Genomic DNA, 20,540 nt, shown 5'->3' on the forward strand with positions numbered 1-20,540 from the left:
ACTGACTTACACAATTGATGTGTGTTTCAGCCGGCCGGCGAGAAATCTACTTAGCTGACCGTGACTACAGTATATTCCAGGCACCAGAGGTTGAATTTCGGCAGAAACATAATCTGATAGTTCACCTGTCTGATACGTTAGTTGATGGGGTAAGATTTTTCGTCTTTCTTTATTACATAAATTGGGTAAATTTAGATATGTGTTTTATATTTTAATGCCTGAAAGCAACAAATGAGATGAAATTCTCAAGTAGAAGGAGAAAAATTTGATGCACCTATGGAAAGCTGTTTAATTGAACATTTGAATAGCATGAATACATTAAGGTCAAGGTTATAGTGTCTGATTGACAATTGGAGATACCAGGAAACCAAATGTGACATGAAAAAAATTGTAATAGTAATTTGAAAATGTATACAGAAGTTCATCCCTGATCCCATCCTACTAAATCAGTTACAGACATAGCTACCTTTGTTGTCTTCTTGGTAGCCCAAGCTTTTGCAGTTTACAGGCTTTATGGCTTGAACAGCCTGGCTTGACAACCATATTTTGAGTTCACTTTATAGATTTTCAATTATTTTTTCTAATTTTATATCCATGTTAGCAATTTTATTGCTGATATTGTAGCTGGTGACAATAAAAAAAAATATTCTAATACCTGAAGTATACATCATTACTCTAAAAGCTAATTAAAAATTCTCAAATTGAAGTGAGGAACATAAACATTTCCTCATTTTTGGAAGTTAATTTGTTCCTATGAGGAGAGTGAATGTTCCCTCCAATACTGAACAATCTCTCATTCTCAAAGGATGAGGGAGTAAACTCAGATATTTACTGGTTAGGTTTACTAGAGATGGAATAATTTTTATTTTTGAGCACATTCCTCTGTATTCTTTTACTTTTACTTATCTGTATTTGTAAGCACATGAGTAATATTAACATTTTAAAAGTATCAAAAGATATTGGCACCATTTTCACTAATACTGATGCTATAAAAATAACCAATATCAACTTGATATCAGTGCTTTAGCACATCCCTAATACACTTTGTTTCCATTCCAATCTAACACACCTAGGCATGTCTGCTGGATGCTCAAGGCATCCTTCAAGCTCTCCTTCCATCCCTTCTTTAGATGTTCCTTACACTTCCATCCACTCAGATTTATACCATTTCATGGTCTGCCTATCTTGTTCAATCCTTACTAAATGACCAAATCATCTTAATAATGCATTCTTTGCTCTGATACAGTATTGCCAGTGTTTTACTTTATAGCAAATTGGCTGGGTGTTGATTCTGGTTATTTTAATTAGTTCTTTGCTTTTCATTTTTAGGAAATGGTAATAGACACTGACCCAACATCTGGTACCAAGTACCCACGATATTTGATTTATGATGCTGTTAGAATCTCTGGCAGAGACATCATGAATGACACATTCCATATGAGATATGAACGCATAATGGTAAGTTGAATGCGAAAATAATATTGACAAGTTCAGGTGTATTTGATAAACATTTATTCAACACCATATTGTGCAAAATATGATTAAGAAATTTTTTTAATATTTTTTGGGGGTTAGAATACTTTGTAAAACAAAAATTGTGCTGTCTTGTCTGGTTAAGTGTTAATATATAAATGGGTTCTTTTTTTTTTTTGTAACCATTTCCCAGTGAAAACAACTAGTAAATTTTCAAAATTTATTTAATTTTGGGGATTCAGTAGACCTGCAGTACAATCTGTCACCTTTGAGCAAAGGCTTCCTGAGTGAAAATATGCTTAAAACTAATACTTTAGATTGTAATTTTCATTTAGGTTGTAATTTTCAGGTGAGGTTGGCTACTTTGCTGACTTCACCTGGACTCAGCCATTTGCATCAGTTTGCTTAGGTAAAATAAGGTTTCTTGGATTAGTGCATAATCCTGGTGGTATACCTTCATTGCAGGTGGGTACATTCCTAGACTACAAGTAATGATGGGAAATCTGCAAAAGTACTCTTGAACACTGAAAGCATTTTTTACTTGAAATTTGGTTCAGAAATTAGTTAATTTTCTGTACTGAGGTAAAGGTGTTTCGGTGGTCCTGATGATGAGCGTACTGAAGGTTAAAAGGGTGGAGAATTCACAAATAACCCAGACTTAGGAGAAGAATCTTAATGATGTCAAGTCACAGCTGAGGCAAGGAGAAGCACAGAAGGCTAGAATATAAGACAGTAGTAGTATGTTAGGTGAAAGGACACAAGTGTAACTAATGTGACATTATATTGTGGCAACATTTCACTGCCCAGGAGCTTTGTCAAGCTGTTACCATAATGGCTTGACAAAGCTCCTGGACAGCAAAACATTGCCATAATAAAATGTCACATTAGTTGCACTTGTGTCCTTTTACCTAACAACATATTGTTGGTAATCCTACCAACATTATTACAGTAATAGCAGTAGTAGTAGTACTACTAACTACAGTACTAATAACTATTACTGTTACTAGTATTACTACTGTTCTAGTAGTACAGTGGAACCCTGGTGTTCGAACGTACCAGACCTTGAACAAACCGGAGTCCAAACAAATTTTGTTCAGAAAAAATTGACCAGATCTTTGAATGTTTTTCTGGAGTCTGAACATGCTGACTTGTGTAAAATTCATTTGAAAAAGACTACACCAAAGCCCTATTTCAAAAGTGCTTTGAAGTGATGTCTGACACTGACCTAACTCTCAGAAACTTTTGGAAGTGTCAGTTCAGCATCCTCCAGTGTGTGAGGCTGATAAAGCCTGGGAAATACTGTTTCAGACATTGAACTTTTCATAGAACACCACCTAGGAACCAGGTACGTTCAAACACTGGGGTAGTAGTAGTGCTGCAAGAGGCCAACTGGGCGCCACTGGGTAGGACTAGTGATAGAATAACAAGAGTACATTATGTGCCAAGGCACTGGAGATTAAAGTATCTCAACACTAAAACCTGTTCCCAAGGGGGTAGAGAAAAATTGTAGAGGCTATCCCTTTTGCTGCTCTGATTGGTGGTTATTTCAGTAAATAGGTTACTTATACATGTGTTAAATTGTTTTTATGACCAGCTTATATTTAACTCTTTGAGGGCCCAAGCCGTAGATCTACGTCATGAGTTTAACTCACTCAGATAAGCTATGAGCAGTAAATTTGGGCCTAGATATGAGAGAATGTATCTATGTGGTAAGTGTGCACTGTATAAAACAAATCCTGCAGCACAGTGCATGATGAGAGAAAAATGTAACGTGTTTTTTGGATTAAAATGCCGACTTTGCAGAGTACATGTATTTTCATATGGTTTTTACTGTTGTATTCATGGTTTTTTGGTCTCATTTGATAGAATGGAAGATATATTACAGAATTAGAGATGATTTTGATTGGTTTTAGTACTGGAAATAGCCTGAAATTGAGCTCAAAGTAGCAGAAATGTTCAATTTCTGCCAATGTTCAAGAATAAACAAATGTCATCACGTTTCCAATACTCTTCAGCTGGTGGGTCTGACATACATTCACGAACGCTCTGATATTATTTATTCAATTATTACAATATTGCCTAAGAGTAAATCTATTTTTTGGTATGAATAAAAATTCTTTATGTAAATAAAAAATAAAATGGAATTCATCTGTAAAGATTGGAAACGTAACCAATAAACAGGGAAAATGTTATTTTAGTGCTGGGAATGCCTGCATTGTTTATTCTGGACCCTATTTTGAAATTGGAATATTTTGAACTTTGTGTGAAATTGGCCAAATTACCAATTTCTGATCACTTTATTGGGTAATTGAAATAGTTGATTGGGCAGTTTCTTGTGCTCAAGCAATAAAATAGAAGTAGTACTAGCAAAATAGCTAAGAATTTGGTCGACTGGAATAATGTAATTGGCTTAAAATAGGAGTCAAAGTGGGCAAAATCGTTGATGCGTAAATATCACTGATGCAGCAGAATTCACGTTTAATTTCGTCAGTTTTCCATCAGAATTCTTGCTTTTTGTTTTATTACCTTCGGAAAAAGATTATCTGCCATTTCATAAGAAAAAATAACAAATAATTTTTTGAAAATTCTTGGACCCTCAAAGGGTTAACATTAATAATAAATACAGTGATCATCTTGTTTGTATAATTATAAGATGCTTTCAGACTGACATCATAAGCCCCAGAAATGCTGCTATAGAAAAGTCCATTCTTAATAAACAAAAGGAGCCATTTGGAGTACGGAGGAAGGATTTTTGGGATGCTAATATTCATTACACACACAAACTGTTAAGTCCATCATTTAAATCGAAGCTCTGCCATGAACCTGATGGACTCATCTTTCAGCCAGAATCAGATGTAAGTAAAGTTGACTATATTTATATACCTTACTTCCCAGTAAAAGTAGACCTTAGACAGGGGTGTGTAATATCACCATGGTTGTTTAACACATTTATAGAAGGGGTTGTAAAAAGTAAATGCTACGGTGTTCGGGAGAGAGGGGTGAGATTAAATTATGGGGAATCAAATACAAAATGAGAGTTAACACAGTTACTTTTTGATGATGATACTGTGCTTTTGGGAGATTCTAAAGAAAAGCTGCAAAAGTTAGTGGACAAGTTTGGGAGGGTGTGTAAAGGAAGAAATTTGAAAGTGAACGTAGATAAGAGTAAGGTGATGAGGGTATCGAACATTTAGGTAAAGAAAAATTGGATATCACATTGGAGGGAGGGAGTATGGAAGAAGTGAATGTGTTCAGATATTTGGGAGTTGACTTGTCAGCAGATTGGTTATGAAGAATGAGGTTAACCATAGAATTGATGAAGAAAAAAAGGTGAGTGGTGCATTGAGGTGTCTGTAGAGACAAAATATGTTATCCATGGAGGCAAAGAAGGGAATGTATGAAAGTATAGTGATACCAACATTCTTATACGGGTGTGAAGCATTGAAGCACGGATTGTGAATGCTGCAGCAAGGAGGAGGCTGGAGGCAGTGGAGATGTTGTGTCTAAGGGCAATGTGTGGTGTAAATATTATGCAGAGAATTCATAGTGTGGAAATTAGGAGGAGTGAAGTTGCTAAAAGTGTTAGTCAGAGGGCTGAAGAAGGGTTGTTGAGGTGGTTTGGTCATTTAGAGAGGATGGAACAAGGTAGAATGACTTGGAGAGCACATAAATGTGTAGGGGAATGTAGGTGGGGTAGAGGCTGTCCTAGGAAAGGTTGGAGGGAGGGGGCAAAGGAGGTTTTGTGTGCGAGGGGCTTGGACTTCCAGCAAGCATGCTTAAGTGTGTTAGATAGGAGTGAATGGAGATGAATGGTTTTTGAGACCTGATGAGCTGTTGGAGTGGGAGCAGGGTAATATTTTGTGAAGGGATTCAGAGAAACCGGTTAGCCAGACTTGTGTTCTGGAGATGGGAAGTACATTATATGCACTTCAAAGGAGGGGTTTGGGATATTGGCTGTTTGGAGTGACATCTAAACTGTTGTATCTGAGCACCTCTGCAAAGACAGTGATTATGTATAAATGATGGTGAAAGTGTTGAATGATGCAAGTTTTTTCTTTCTTTTTTTGGGTCATGCTACCTTTCTCCATGGGGAAGTGCAACAGAATTCTTCCTCTGTAAGCCATATATGTCATAAGAGGTGACTAAAATGCCAGAAGTGAGGGGTTAGTAACCCCTTCTCCTGTCTACATTTCTAAATTTAAAAAGGGAAACTTTCGTTGTTTTTTTTTAGGTCACCCTGCCTCCGTGGGATATGGCCAGTTTGATGAAAAAAAAAATCCAAATATTATGAATTAGTTCGTATTTGGCATAACACCATCTTATGACACGCTGTATGTACCCTTGCCCTTGACTGACAACAGATAAACATCCACAATGATGACTAATGCATAGCTGGAAGTACTAAGTACAGTGTATTCACTGAAGGATAGGTTTAGTGTCATTTAATTGTGATGCTCACTCATTTCTGGCTAGATCCTCCTACCTTGGTGAGAAAAGTTCAATATGGTAAAAAATAACTTCACAAAAGCAGCATCTCGTGCGGTCTGTATAGTTATAAAAATAGGTTACCTATAATGCTTTTATTTACAGTACAGTCTACACTTCATAGTGAACATAGAGAAGAACAAGGTGATGAGGGGGTAACAAAAAGTCTAGGCAACGATAGATTGAATATCAGATTGGAGAGAGGGAATGTGGAAAAAACGGATGTATTTAGATACTTGGGAGTGGACATGTCAGCAAATAGGTCTGTGAAAGACGAGGTGAACCACAGAATAAATGTCTTAAATATGTACTCAGTGGAGTGGAGGAGAGGGAGAGAGCTACACAAAAATATGTTCATGGAAGGTCCTTTAGAGACTAGTCCCAACTCTGTAGTGCCATAACAATGTATTGGAGTGAGAGAGATAGGAAAAATGTAAAATATACCCAGTGAAGGGCTAGGGCACCATGGGCACGATAGGAGAATATTGCATTAACATTTGTGGGCCCTGACTAGTCAGCATTCTGCCAGAGGATATCTGACACACTGCCAAAGCAAGAGGGAACTCAACAAATACTGTGCCTCTGCCAAGTGATGGATCAACCAGGTTGTGATAGATATGTGGGCCTATGGGATGCCAACAGCTACAGCCTGGTTGACTAGGCAAGCACCAGACAAGCCTAGCCCAGGGCAGAGCTGCAGGAATAGGAAAACTCATAAAACTCATCAGAGGTATACTGTATTACTCGAGCCTCCATAACAGCTACACTCACTCTTACTAGCTAGGGTCTTTTATTATTACACACACTTTAATAAAAAATTATACATGCATGTATCAGATTTATTCATTTAAATTGTGTTTGTTAGATCACACTGTCCTATTTTATTTTTTAATATTTTTTATTTAATATTTATTTTCAGCCATATGTTCCTGGAAAATGTGATCTGGCTCTGAAGTGGAAACCTGCAAGTCATAACTCCGTTGATTTTAGATTAAAAGTTGTGAAGAAAAGTGGTGTAGGGTAAGATGGACTTGAAATTTGCTTACATTATTATGCTTTATTAATTTTTGTAAATAGTTTTTGTTATTAATCTACAGTGTTATATAAAATTTGACTTAAAACCTTCATTCTCTTTATTATTTTAACAGACCTCTTCGTAATAACTGACATCTCTCAACATTTCGTACTCTTTCTTTCCTACCCTCTGAGTCTAATCAGTGTTGACTGACCTAATAAGTTTAGCACTTTCTTGTGAATAAAATAATAATCCAATACCATTATCTAGTGTCTTGCTGCTTTTGTTACTGTCCTTTCCTCCCCTCTCCACTGTTGACTTAAAAGACAGACAAGAATTCTAAAATGTATGCTGTGGTGGACCCCTAACTTTGCTCATACAGTTCACCTCCATGAGGTCACTTAGGGTTACTATGGATACTATTGCACCAGTGATTGGTCTGTGGCTTTTAAGAAAGTCCTACCTCATGCATATTACATTTATGAAAGTGCAGTGTGGTAGGTGTTAAAGCTCACAGTTTCCATGCTTTACATTGTAGGTAGGGAGAATGCAGACTCCATCAAAGTAACTGAAGAATTGTATTGTCACTAATACAGATCTCGGAAGAGCTACATTTATTCCCTGACTTTATCCAGTCTAGGTCTGTATGGGGGGTTACCACATTGGATTTTGCTCTTTACAAAAGTAAATCCTATAATTCCCCATTTACAATTACAAACCTTTCCTCAACATTATCCAAGTATCCATCTGTGACAGCTGGACCAGATAAAGTGCATGTGTTTGTGCTTCAGCACTTTGATCTTTCAGCACTTCCCTTTCTCTTGTAACTTGTAATCAAGCCTGTGTTCATGCAGTGCTCTACTACTTCAGTGACAACACTGCTCTGTCTTTTTTGCTAGAGCTTATGGTTATTACCTGAACACCAATAATTGTTTGAGCCGTCTTCTGTAATTGGATGGGTTTTTCCACTACATATTTGCTTTATCTTCAAACATATATTTATAACATCTACATTGTCTTCTGGTTATGGATGTTTTTGCAATGTTAAGAGTGTTTATGATACTGCGTGGCTGCATCGCATACTATATGACAAGCCTTCGGAATTTTCTAATGGATAGATATGCTTGTGTTCCAATCGCTAACAGCTATTTCCCCATCTTCATTCAACATGGAGTCCCTGTAAGATGTGTCCTGAGCACTTTTCCCCTCTTTTCTATCAGTGAACTTCCCATAACTTTTCATTCAGTTTTTGTGTGTGCATACCTGCTAACTATATTTATTACCTACATATAGTTGCAGGGATCAAGTCTTAGCTCCTGGGCTCCCCCTCTCAACTTGCCTCTAGCCTCATGGCCTCTGTTGTACCTTCTCTTGAGCCTGCCTCCACATCAAGGTCATTCCACTTCTTAACCACCATGAGACTGAAGAAATACTTCCTGACATCCCTATGGATCATCTATGACTTCAACTTCTGGCTGTCCCTGATTACCTGTTTCTCTCATCTCAAATAGCTTATCTAGTCTTGGTCCTTCTTTATTGAAAGAACATAAGAAAGAAGGAACACTGCAACAGGCCTACTGACCCATGCGGAGCAGGTCCACCCCCCCCCCTTTCCCCGGATTAGCCCAATGACCCACCCAGTCATCTGGTCACGTCCACTCAAGGAAGGAGCATGGCACCAGACCCAGCAGCACAAGCTAGTCAGGTCCAACTCTCACCCACTCATGTATTTATCTAACCTATTTTTAAAACTACACTATAGATTATGTCCTTTGCAGGATCACCACATTGCTGACTATCTGCATTACTGTTTGTTTCAATGATTGTAATGACCATGTTACCTATAGTTTTTCAAATGTTAGTAAACCTGAAATTTTTTTAATGTCATCCCTCCTTATTACAACCTTTTGCTCTCCACATTCAATCTTTTGTTCTTGGTTTTGGTTTTCTTTCTTCCTCTTTCCCACTTTTGCCTTAAGAAATCATAATGTTAAACATTTACTTTTTTTTTTTAAAGGTTTCCTTCTGTCTTTCAGTTTATAAGTGCACTGATGGTTCAGTCGCCTCTGCAAGAGTTAGGTATGCCGCATACTTTACCAAGTTTTTTTTTTTCAGTGACATAAAATACTGTGACTGCCATAGCTTCACTTCTGAGTTGCAAGTCCTGTTGAGAGTGGTCACTCCGTTTGCTACCATGTCCTCTGCATATGATGCTGTTTTCTGTGCAGTACATTACAGGCAATTCATTCTTTCAAATTCCTCCCATTTCTTTGTGCTTTGCTTTCAAATTTGGGTCTGTTATTTCATTAGTAGACAATAGTTGCCTTATGCTAAATCTAGTCATTCTGGAATTTGAGGCATGAAAGTTGCAAACATGACTGTATACTCAGTAGTTTTGGTCCTTCTATTCTCACAGGCAGATGACCTTTTTACACACTCGGTTTTCACCCACCTCATATATGTGTACTCACTGGTAATGTAGATGGTCTGCAGTGATCCACAAGTTGTCTGTAAGACCACACCTGGGGCTTCTGGTTGTTGCAACATCGATGTGAATTGGACATACATTACTAGACTAGCACATGATTGTCTTTTGGTTGGGCTCCCTGGGTTCACTGTGCAATGCCTGCCAGGTGGTTGCACCTATATACATTAGCAAAACTTGCTGAGTTGCCCTGTGTACCTTAGAAAACATCTTTATTTACATTTCCTTTTTTTTTTTTTTATCCTTGATAAATGGTGCAGTTCTTACTTTGTGTTCTCTGAAAGTATATCATCTTTCAGTGCAGATGTTCTTAGCCTTTTTGTTAGAAATAACTTTGTAACATTGTCTCGAATATCTGCTGTGCATTTAAGTCCTGTCTTGCCCTGCTCCATGATTGCTTCTTGTCTTACACCTGTCCCATTATTTTGTATGTATTTGCCATGCAGTGCTAAGTAGCTCTTGGATTTAGAGCCTTTCATGAATTATAACTTCATTATCCTACAAACTTTAAAGTCACTAAAATTCTTAACATCAGTCTATGATATTGCAGCACTAACATTACACATAATTAATCATCAAACTACAAACATTACAAACACATTTCAATAATACATTGTAGCTTTCAAGATCAAGTCTTGCCAATTTTACTTATACTGTTGTTAGAGGAGTGAAACATCACAAATCCTTTTTAAGGTTTTAACATTCATTTTTACTCTCCTAATATCCCTACAGTACTCAATTTACTTGCTGTTCTGGCTCTAAATTCACGTACCTTATTTTACGATGTACAAGATGCACTGGTGTCGAGGATGCCTCCCCCAAGTTTGACTGGCTAAATTTTGGAAATAAAGAAACAGTATCTGTGGTAATAACTGTAATAATTATGCTAAGCCCAAGGCATTACGTATAAAAAACACAAGTTGATTGTTCATTCTACGTTTTCTCACTGATGCAGCTGACTGGCAGGCTTTCCAGTCAGCCAAAATAATTGATCATACAAAGTAACCCCCCAAAAAAGTCAGATAAGTGACTTATTTCCATCGTGTCCTTGATTTCCATTGTTTGTCTTTGTGTACTGAATGGTCCTTCAGTTTTCTTGTGCTTGGCAGTATTTTTGCGTCTTTCAGTGTCACTCAGTTTAGCTGCAATTCAACATTTGCAGGACACTTAACTCATTTGAGTCACGTACTATATGTGAACTGGACCTGACTAGCTATGTTCTTTTTCTATTCACTGCCTCAGTCTGTGCAAGTGGATGTATCTATGGCTAGGACTGCATATTGATTTGTGATGTTTTTTTTCATGCATTTTAAAAATATTTTGTTTTTAAGTTTATTAATTTTACTATTTAATAAGATTACATTTGTACTGTAACACGATCAAAACAAACAAACCTACGGTGTGCAAATGGCAGCTTTTGTGTATTACTGCCATATCTTACCATATCTTGCTGCCGTATTTTATTGTGTCTTACTGCTGTAGTTTACCATATCTTACTGCCATATTTTACTGTATCTTACTGCTATATCTTACCATGTCTTTCTGCTGTATTTTACCATATCTTGTTGCATATTTTTCTACAAAATAGCTTACACGATTCATACAATTCATTATTGGGTCATATACAGGAGCTTAGATTACTGTTTAGTATTGAAAAACTTCTCTAGGCTTAGGTTGAGGCCTCTGAGCACAGTGGTGTGACTTGAACTTGCATAGCATGGGCCAGTAGGTCTGCTGCAGTGCTCCTTCTTTCTCATGATCTTATACGTATAACCTTTGGCCTCCAAGACGCTGGGTAAATTTTTGAGATTTTGGAAAACAAATAGTGTCTTCGACGCCATAAAATACGGCAAGTCTCTACTGTATGTTTTCATCATATTGTTCTAAATTATTTTAGCTATTGAAAATGTAATTGGTTATGAGTACTAAAATAACCAGGAATTTTCTTATTCTTGTTTTCAGAATGCTCACAAAAAATGTAGGAGAGCTGTACGTCGGTGGATTTGACCCGCCATTTGCTGAGATGAAGTTTACTAAACTACTTAAAGATTATCACAACAAGATAATAGAATGTAAATTTGAAAAAGGCCAGTGGTTATTCATGCGAGAACGCACTGACAAGTCTTTCCCTAATAGTTACAATACAGCGCTTGGTATGTTTTATTTACTGTGTTTAGTTATGCTAATTGAGTTAATCAAAATAATATCAAAGTACAATTATATATTTTACTGATGATCCTCCCTTGAATTGTTCAGCAGTTCACTTTTTTAACGATGCCCATTTTCATTTGTCTTAGCACATGAGCACTAAATATAAAACCAATCATAGACTTTTATTAAAAATGTGCTTGGTATGTTTCCTCCCTGTACATTCTTTTGAATGTCATTATCAGTAAGGTTAGAGTAATGTTAACCCGTAAAAAGTCCAAACGTATATATACGTTTTTACTGCTAGTGACCCCAAACGTATATATACGTTTTATTTTTCCTGCCTTCAAATTTGGCACGATTGGCCTGAGGTGCCTTGTCAGCATAGAATGGGTCCTAACACTCAGTGTGCACCATATTAAAAAAATCTGGGACCACTTAGTACCTTGTGGGAGCACCAGTTCAAATGAGCATCAACTAGAGCAAACAGCACAGCAAACACCTGGGATTCACTGATTTCATGTAGTATTAACTCTTCCATTTTAAGAGGAAAGTGATTTTGACCCTGAGTTTAGTGACTTTGAGGTGGATGTGGCCATGAGTGGTCGAGGAAATAGCAAAAAATCTCGATAATAACCCATGTGCAACATTTGTGCAGCACCCTTTCAGAATGTCTTATAACCTATGCCCTAAGTAAAGAGAAAATTCTGGCTGGCTGACTGGCTGATTGGCTGGCTGGCTGGCCAGCTGAGTGGCTGGCAGACTGCTGGCGGCCTGGCTCTATCTCCGTTTGTCTGTCTGTATCTATGTCTCTCTCTCTGTCTGTCTTTGTCTATCCGTCTCTGTTTATCTATCTCTGTCTCACAGGTACACATAAATACAAGTGTACATAGTGTAATTTACCTAGGATAACCCAAAAAAATTCAGACAAAGTGCTATACTCTGCTTAAAGATATGAGTAAATGTGATGACAGTCTTGTGGCTCTCTCTGAGACTGAGAGCTAGACAGATAGACAGGGAGCTTGACAGACAGACAAATAGACAGACAGTGTTTGTGTACCAGCGAAAACAAAGCAGGGCTGATGCTGCTGCTCCTCCTCAACCCTCCCCCTCCCTCCTCTTCCTCTCCCTCTCCCTCCTCTCCCTCTCCCTCCTCTCCCTCTCCCTCCTCTTCCTCTCCCTCCTCTTCCTCTCCCTCCTCCTCCTCCTCCCTCCTCCATTTCCTCCTCCCTCTCCCTCCTCTTCCTCCTCCCTCTCCCTCCTCCCTCTCCCCCCTCCTCCTCTACTTCCACATATCCAAAACATTACTGGGACCTATAAATACTTTGTATATATTCCAAGACAATAGTAAATGACCAAGGCAGGTGTAAATGTCCACCTGTCAGTGCATTTGTGACAATGTGAGTACAATTTCAGTACCTAATACTGCTAGTGTCAGAACAAAGATTGGTTATGAAAGGACAAGAACTACTATAAATTGTAATTATCAGAACATAAAAATTATATACAATATGAAAATAGAAAAAAACACTTCTGCAAGCGACAGGACTCCATGTTGCTGTCACGTGAGCATCCATTGCCAACTTCTCAGCCTCATATCTCTGTAAGTACTGACGGAGTGTGGAAATTAGGAAAAGGTGTGGAGTTAATAAAAGTATTAGTCAGAGGGCAGAAGAGGGGTTGCTGAGGTGGTTTGGTCATTTAGAGAGAATGGATCAAAGTAGAATGACATGGAAAGCATATAAATCTATAAGGGAAGGAAGGCGGGGTAGGGGTCGTCCTCGAAAGGGTTGGAGAGAGGGGGTAAAGGAGGTTTTGTGGGCGAGGGGCTTGGACTTCCAGCAAGCGTGCGTGAGCGTGTTAGATAGGAGTGAATGGAGACGAATGGTACTTGGGACCTGACGATCTGTTGGAGTGTAAGCAGGGTAATATTTAGTGAAGGGATTCAGGGAAACCGGTTATTTTCATATAGTCAGACTTGAGTCCTGGAAATGGGAAGTACAATACCTGCACTTTAAAGGAGGGGTTTGAGATATTGGCAGTTTGGAGGGGTATGTTGTGTATCTTTATATGTATATGCTTCTAAACTGTTGTATTCTGAGCACCTCTGCAAAAACAGTGATAATGTGTGAGTGTGGTGAAAGTGTTGAATGATGATGAAAGTATTTTCTTTTTGGGGATTTTCTTTCTTTTTTGGGTCACCCTGCCTCGGTGGGAGACGGCCGACTTGTTGGAAAAAAAAAACACTTAGAAAAATGTACTCTTTATTTTCATTAAAAAAAAAAAACGATTTTTTTATTTTTCAAAATATTCAGGACACTGGGGTAGTGAATGTATATATACGTTTGGACCATTTACGGGTTAAGAGATAAAGATATATTCATCTGAAAAATTTAGCCAAAAATCTGGATTTTTTAATTATACCGAGAGTATTGAGAAGTGACATTCAGCTTCTGAACTTGACTGGACCTATAGGAACATAAATCCCAGGAAGGAGCACTTATAAATACATACAAATGCCAGATAACAAGTTTACACTAACATATATTAAACTAACAGTAGAACCAGGCATTAAAAAACATGAAAAACTAAAATACATACACAGTACATTCATTACTTACCTTAAAATATTTGTAGTCTTAATGTAGGATGAGAGATGAGCAGTATTTATATGTAGGAAGTCAGGTGTAGGTAGCCAGGTAGCCCGCCTGGCTCCCAGTCCTAATGTAATATATAATATTTAAAGCACACCAGTGCAATATTATTACCATCAACATACCTTGTTCACTGAGTTTAATCATTTCTGACAATTACCTTTAGATGCCATCATAAATGAGGGGAGAAGTTATGCCAAGAATTGTAAACAAAGCCAAATGCATTAACGCTTTGACTGTCGCAACCCCAAATCTTGAGGTGTCGAAAAATTTAAAAAAAAAAAAAAATTATTTTGTCTTATGAAATGATAGAGAATCTTTTCCTGATGGTAATGACACCAAAAGAACAAAATTTGATGGAAAACTTACAGAATTACGCTCTCGTGAAGTTAGCGACCTCGGCGATGTTTATGAATCGGCGATTTTGCCCACTTTGAGCCCTATTTTCAGCTAATTCCATTGTTCCAGTTGACCACACTCGTAGCTATTCCTTTAGAACTCCACTTGTTCTATCAACTGAGTACAAGAAACTGCCCATTTACTGATTTCAACTATCCAATAACGTGGTCAGAAATTTGCAATTTGGCCAATTTCACGCAAATTAAAAAATATGCCAATTTCAAAATAGGGTCCAGAATGAACAATGCAGACATTCCTGGCTCTAAAATAACATTTTCTTTGTTCATCAGTCACATCTCCAGGCCCCTCTGATATTACTCTTGCTTTCTATTTTGAATTTTTATTCAAACAAAATATAGAAGATTGACTGTTATGAAGACTACTGCAGTATTGTAATAATTGTATAAATAATGTCAACCCATTCATGACTGCATATTAGAATGCCTAGTTGGACTATATACGACTGAAACAGTCAAGGGGCTAAGGGGAGTCACTGGGTCCTAGGTGGATTGATACATGTTTTCTCTGGTGTTAGACCAGAGAAAACATTTTTTTTTTCTGTCCACCCAGCTACCACACCTCATATTTATGTGAAATTTATTGTACTGTGGGTGTATGTATCATGTTTATATGCTATGTAATGTGTTTCTAATATAATTTTGAAGAAAATATCATAGATGGATTAATGAAAATGTCTATATTAACATAAAATAAGACATTTAATGTGCTCAACAATGATTATTATTATTACATATTAGTATTACTGTAGCAACAAGACTAGAGGGACACTCTTAGTAATTTTAATGTATACTGGCACATCAGCACAGTGTGTATTTATTTAGGTACAGGTACACATGAGTATAAGTATCAGAGTAAATATAAAATATGCAATAACTTTAAGACACTTGAAATTTTGGAAAGTTTCCAGACATAATGGAGTGATGTGCTCATGTAGAATGTAAACAAACCGGGTGGTGCATGGTGATCATATTAGTCAGATGGGAGGAGCTGTATAGCGAGTTTTAGTCATAATTTGAAGTGTCCACATTAGCGGAACACCACAAGGCAATATGTTAAGTGCTTTACGAAAGTGGGAGAGAAAAGTTTATAGAGCAAAGATGATATCATACTGAATGATTGCTGCTGTTTAAGACGTGATGTTTTTATTCCCATTCCTTATGTTTAATTTTCACTTGCATTGTCAATGAAAGAAAAAGGACCTCTTTCACTATTAACTGTGTCTACATAATCAACTTTATAACCATATAACCAGTTCAGAAAGTGTTTTTACTCTGCCTCTTCCTTGGCTCTTCATTATAGTTGTGTTTCTTTGAAAATTTGCTGTATGACCCTTTTGGATTTAGTGCTTAAATTGATTATATAATCTGAGAAAATTACTCGGGTGTCAGTTTTCAGATTTCTAAATTGGATAAAACTACGAGACTGCCCTTGTGAGACATCTTAATACATTCTAATGAACTTAATTTACTGTACTGTATTATATATTTTCAGCGGTCTGCAACAGCATTAAGAACCCTGTCACCGAAGAAATTCTCCTGAAGTTCATCAATGATCAGGGTTACAAAAAACCAGACAGAGATTTGATGCCCCCACCACCCGCAAAAAAACCAAGAACATAAGTACACGTTCAACTTTGTGACTTCTAACAGATTCCTATTTTGAGTAAAAAATTTTACATTTAGGTAGTATATGAGGGATAACAGGCAAGATATTGTTTATATAAATCAAATGTCAATACTTTATAGGAAAGGCTATTAGACATTTGAATAAAATAGTAATGGCTGCAATATATTTTTGCCTTGTTTGGTTAAAAGGGTCTTCAGAAAATGGCTGGAATTTATTAAGTTTAATTTTATTGGTAGCTTTTAAATGTCTGTGTTGTAAAGCTTAAATTTAATGAAGATTTTACCAATAAGCATTAACCTTCCCTAGAAATTTCCTTTAATTATACAGCAAATTTATGAAAGCATATTAAAACTAATTTTAAATTTTTTTATTCTTTATGACTGGTGACCTCTAAAACTGTTGTTAAATACTGTACAAGAATCAAAGCATTTTTTACAATATATCTGCTGAGCATATTGTTCATCTGTAAACCAAGAATCTGAATTTATTATCCTCATTATTATATTCAAAAACATGCAGTAAATCCATATGTTATTCCCTCTTAGAAATTTAGTGGTGGCCACGATAACATTATCAAAATGTGCCTTTCCCATATATGTACTTTGTTCTTTTATGTCCTCTGAGTAATCCTTCATATGTTTCCCTCCTGAATGTTAAATGGCTTCTCATTAGAAATGTCCTTTTTGCTCTTTTTACGACAAATTTCTGCCATTCCAAATATCACCTGTAACTATTGCTAAAGTTTTTCCTTTTTTTACTACTAGTAATGCCCAACAGGTTCAGAAGAGGAAAATTGAACAAATTTAAAGCTGTGGCCTTGTTTGTATAACATTAGACGTATTGACAAAGAGTCAGGGTATATATTTTCTACCTTGTTAAACATCTTAATGGTCTCAAAGATTGGCCCAGTAGGTAAATATATGAACATGATTACTTTGTGTTATATTTATTTAAAATAAAAGGCAAAAGGTTTGCACTTTTCTAAACTAAGCTTACTTTTCCTTAAGGAAATCTTAAAATCTGATAGGCTTTTTTTTTTTTTTAAATTCTACCTTTCTGCATATTGTGTATAATTTGGTCCACATTCAAACCAAATATGCAATAGATAAACTTTGCCTGCATAACTCTGTTTTCATCTGTTAATAGTATTGCTCAAGATATCTGCACAAGTACCAAGTATCCTTCAGTTATAAAAAGAAAGTGAAGGAAAAATTTGTTTCATCACAAGTATTAACAAGGAAAAGAAATCAGAACTCTTGATGTTCACTTGTATGGACTCGTGTACTGTACTACTAGGATATAAGGCAGGTGACCAAGCCTTCCAGTCTCCTCTTTCTGGAAGATCTCCAGCAGGTAATAATGTTCCTTGTTTTCCACAGATACTGCCACTCCATTCAGTTTAGTACCTCTTCACTTGTCATTCGTCTCATACATCTCTCAGGGCTCCCTGTAAGTCTTGCTGATTCATATTACTAAATGAGTTTGCCTCTGGTCAAGACAGTTGCAGAGAGGAGCTTTACCAAGATGTTTTGCCAGTGGAACAGGCTTCCTCAGTCAGTACACGGATATACAACAAGCAAATTTATACAAGTGTAGTCAGGTGAGTGGCTGGGTCAGTGCCTAGATTGCTTTGGAGTGAATTGTTTGATGGGAACACTGACAGAAGTCTTCTGGTCTTTACGATAACCTATTCATGTAAGAGGAATTAGGCTGCTGGTTTGGCTAAACTGAAAGCTCCTTGATTCTGTTGGATTGTATTTTGTATACAGATTATATCAGCTTCCAAGCATCTGCATGTTTTGCCCATTTTCTTTATGACCAGGTGTCCTTGCAAGATACTACATGTGTTGTTTGGTTTCTATACATTATGCAGGTGTTATTCATGCTAGTCATGCAGCCACACTGGTGTTCTTTCAACCTGATCTGTAGACTACAAGTCTCCCACATATTTTTGGTCTCAACTGCTACACAATGATGTAGACACCTGCATTGTTGTGGTCCTGGTGGTTGTCTTTTCACCTGATCAAGTCTTTGATGATGCTGGATGTAATAAAGGCAACAGCTTCATTCCTCTTGATGAGGGTGGGTGGTGTAATATATCCAATAGTGTGGCCACTGTTACATCCAGCACTTTTATCGAAGACTTGATCAGGCAGAAAGACAACCTCCAGTACCATGACAATGCAGAGGTTTACATAACATGTAGTGGCTGTGATGGAAAATGTGTAGCCTAAAAGATCAGGTTGAAAGACCACCAGCATGCCTGCAGGATTCACAGTGTGAATAATGCCTGCATGTTACATAGGAACCAAGCTGCAAACCTGACGTCTTGGAAAGAAACAAGGCATTATTATTATTATCAAAACTAAGTGTTAAACCCACAAGTCATACAGTGCTGTAAACACAATGCAGATGCCTGGAAGCTGAACTAATCCATACAAAAAACAGTCCAACAGAAGTGAGTATTTGGTTTAGGCAAACCTGTAAACCAACTTAAATAAACAGGACAACAGAAGAACTGGAAGGTCTATTGCTGTGCTCCCATCTTGCCACAAACTTGATTGTTCTTGTATAAATTTGTTGTACATCCATGTGTATTGACTAAAGAAATGTGTTCAAAAGGCAAGATGTCCGAGTAAATTTCCTTTCTGCAACTGAGATTAGATTGTATTTTTTTACCCCTGCCATCAAGGGAGGTTTCTTACCTCTTCAAGGGGGGTTCCTTGGCGTGGTGAAGAGGCTCTTGGTCTGAGGAATTAGACCTGTCGGTCTACTTCCTCAGACCGAACCTAATTACCCCCCAATCCCCCGTTCCCTATCCCATCCTCCCCTTTTTCCTTTCCTCCTCCTCCTCCTCACCCCTCCCTTTTGCCCTTCCTTTTTTTTTTTTTTTTTTTTTTTTTTAACTACCACAGGCACGCTAGTTCCTAGGTAGGGGAAAGGGTACCGGGGTCCATCCCATTCCGTTGAGGTTCTTGGCGGTGGCGTAGTTTGCCGTGGAATCTGGATTGCCTGGGGATGTCCTGATCCCTCTCCGGTATCCCGGAGGGTGGCTTTGGGTGTCTCTCGGGCGACGGGTGTATCTCTGGAAGCCACCTTTCGGATTCCGGGGGTGGTGGCCGAAGGAGGTATGCTTTGTGGCGGATTTCCGGCCGCCCTCTCTTTTGTCCACCGAGGTAGCTCGGCAGATGTGAGGTTGCTATCCCGGATTGCCGGTTTACTGGCATGATGGGTAGGGTATGGCACGGGTTCCATGCTGCATCTGCGCTACTTGCGGTGCTGAGGTCCTCTTGGGCGCGGAGGGAGATTTCTGGCCCTTTCATTCCTCCTAGGAACTATCCCTCCCCGGTCCCCCCCCCCCCCCTTTTTTTATTCTTTTTTTTATTATTTTCTTTTCTTCTTTCTTTTTTTTTCTTAAAAACAAAAAGAAAGAAGTAACCTAACCATGGCAGCCCTAGTCCATGAACCTGCTACCCCCGGGCCCCTTCTTGATACCGCACCCCGTTCTGACCCCGCCTCGTCTTTGGACCACTCTTCGGACACTCCTCATGCCTCTGTACCTCTTGCCGGTGCTGTTTCCTCACCCGCTTCAGGTACTGAGGCCTCGACTGACTCCTTCGATTTATCTGACCTTCGCTCTCCTCTGACTATGCTTCCGGCCTCTCCATTCTACGGTGCGGCAACCCCGCCTCGTCTTTGGACCACTCTTCGAATCATGCCGGCCCTGTTCCACGTCAGGGACCAACTCTGGTCCCACGCCTAAACGCCCAACGGACAATTACCTGCTGATGATACTTCTCCACCTTCTCGTTCTTCTCAGAAAAGATCGACACGTCCTTCACTACCTTTCCACGCTCAGTTTCAGACTGCACAATGGACTAAATTCTTCACTTTACGACCGACTTCCTCTACTGCCTATCTTTCTGACCACAGTATTGGCAAGGCACTCCTACGCCATGTTGGTAAAGATATTTCTTTTCATGCTCTTAAGAAGGTACGCGCATCGTCACCGTACAGAATGCTACCCAGGCTCATGAGCTTTCTCGTCTTTCCCATATCGATACTGTTCCTGTAACTATTGAAAAGCATCATTCCCTCAATTCTTGTAGTGGTACCGTCATTCTGCCCCATACCATAGTTCAACAAAATTTCCAGACATGTGGCACTGACATTCTTGAACAGCTGGAACTCCAAGATCTCCCAATCCTCAAGGTAGACACTTACGTTCTTCCTG

The 20,540-nt window shown here is 38.2% G+C and overlaps 1 protein-coding gene across 1 annotated transcript in view; it reads left to right on the plus strand.

Annotated features, from left to right (window-relative positions):
* mRNA-cap (mRNA capping enzyme) overlaps positions 1 to 17,278 on the plus strand; it is a 66,335-nt gene extending 49,057 nt beyond the window's left edge. The window contains exons 8-13 of the mRNA XM_053796616.2: positions 31 to 149; positions 1,330 to 1,458; positions 4,137 to 4,328; positions 6,878 to 6,978; positions 11,421 to 11,611; positions 16,172 to 17,278. Coding sequence (XP_053652591.1) covers positions 31 to 149; positions 1,330 to 1,458; positions 4,137 to 4,328; positions 6,878 to 6,978; positions 11,421 to 11,611; positions 16,172 to 16,299 — 860 coding nt within the window. The 3' untranslated portion in view covers positions 16,300 to 17,278. The remainder of the gene's footprint in view (positions 1 to 30; positions 150 to 1,329; positions 1,459 to 4,136; positions 4,329 to 6,877; positions 6,979 to 11,420; positions 11,612 to 16,171) is intronic.
* The last annotated feature ends 3,262 nt before the right edge of the window (positions 17,279 to 20,540 follow it).

The sequence above is a fragment of the Cherax quadricarinatus genome, chromosome 80 (assembly GCF_038502225.1).
Source record: "Cherax quadricarinatus isolate ZL_2023a chromosome 80, ASM3850222v1, whole genome shotgun sequence".
Taxonomy (NCBI): Eukaryota; Metazoa; Arthropoda; class Malacostraca; order Decapoda; family Parastacidae; genus Cherax; species Cherax quadricarinatus.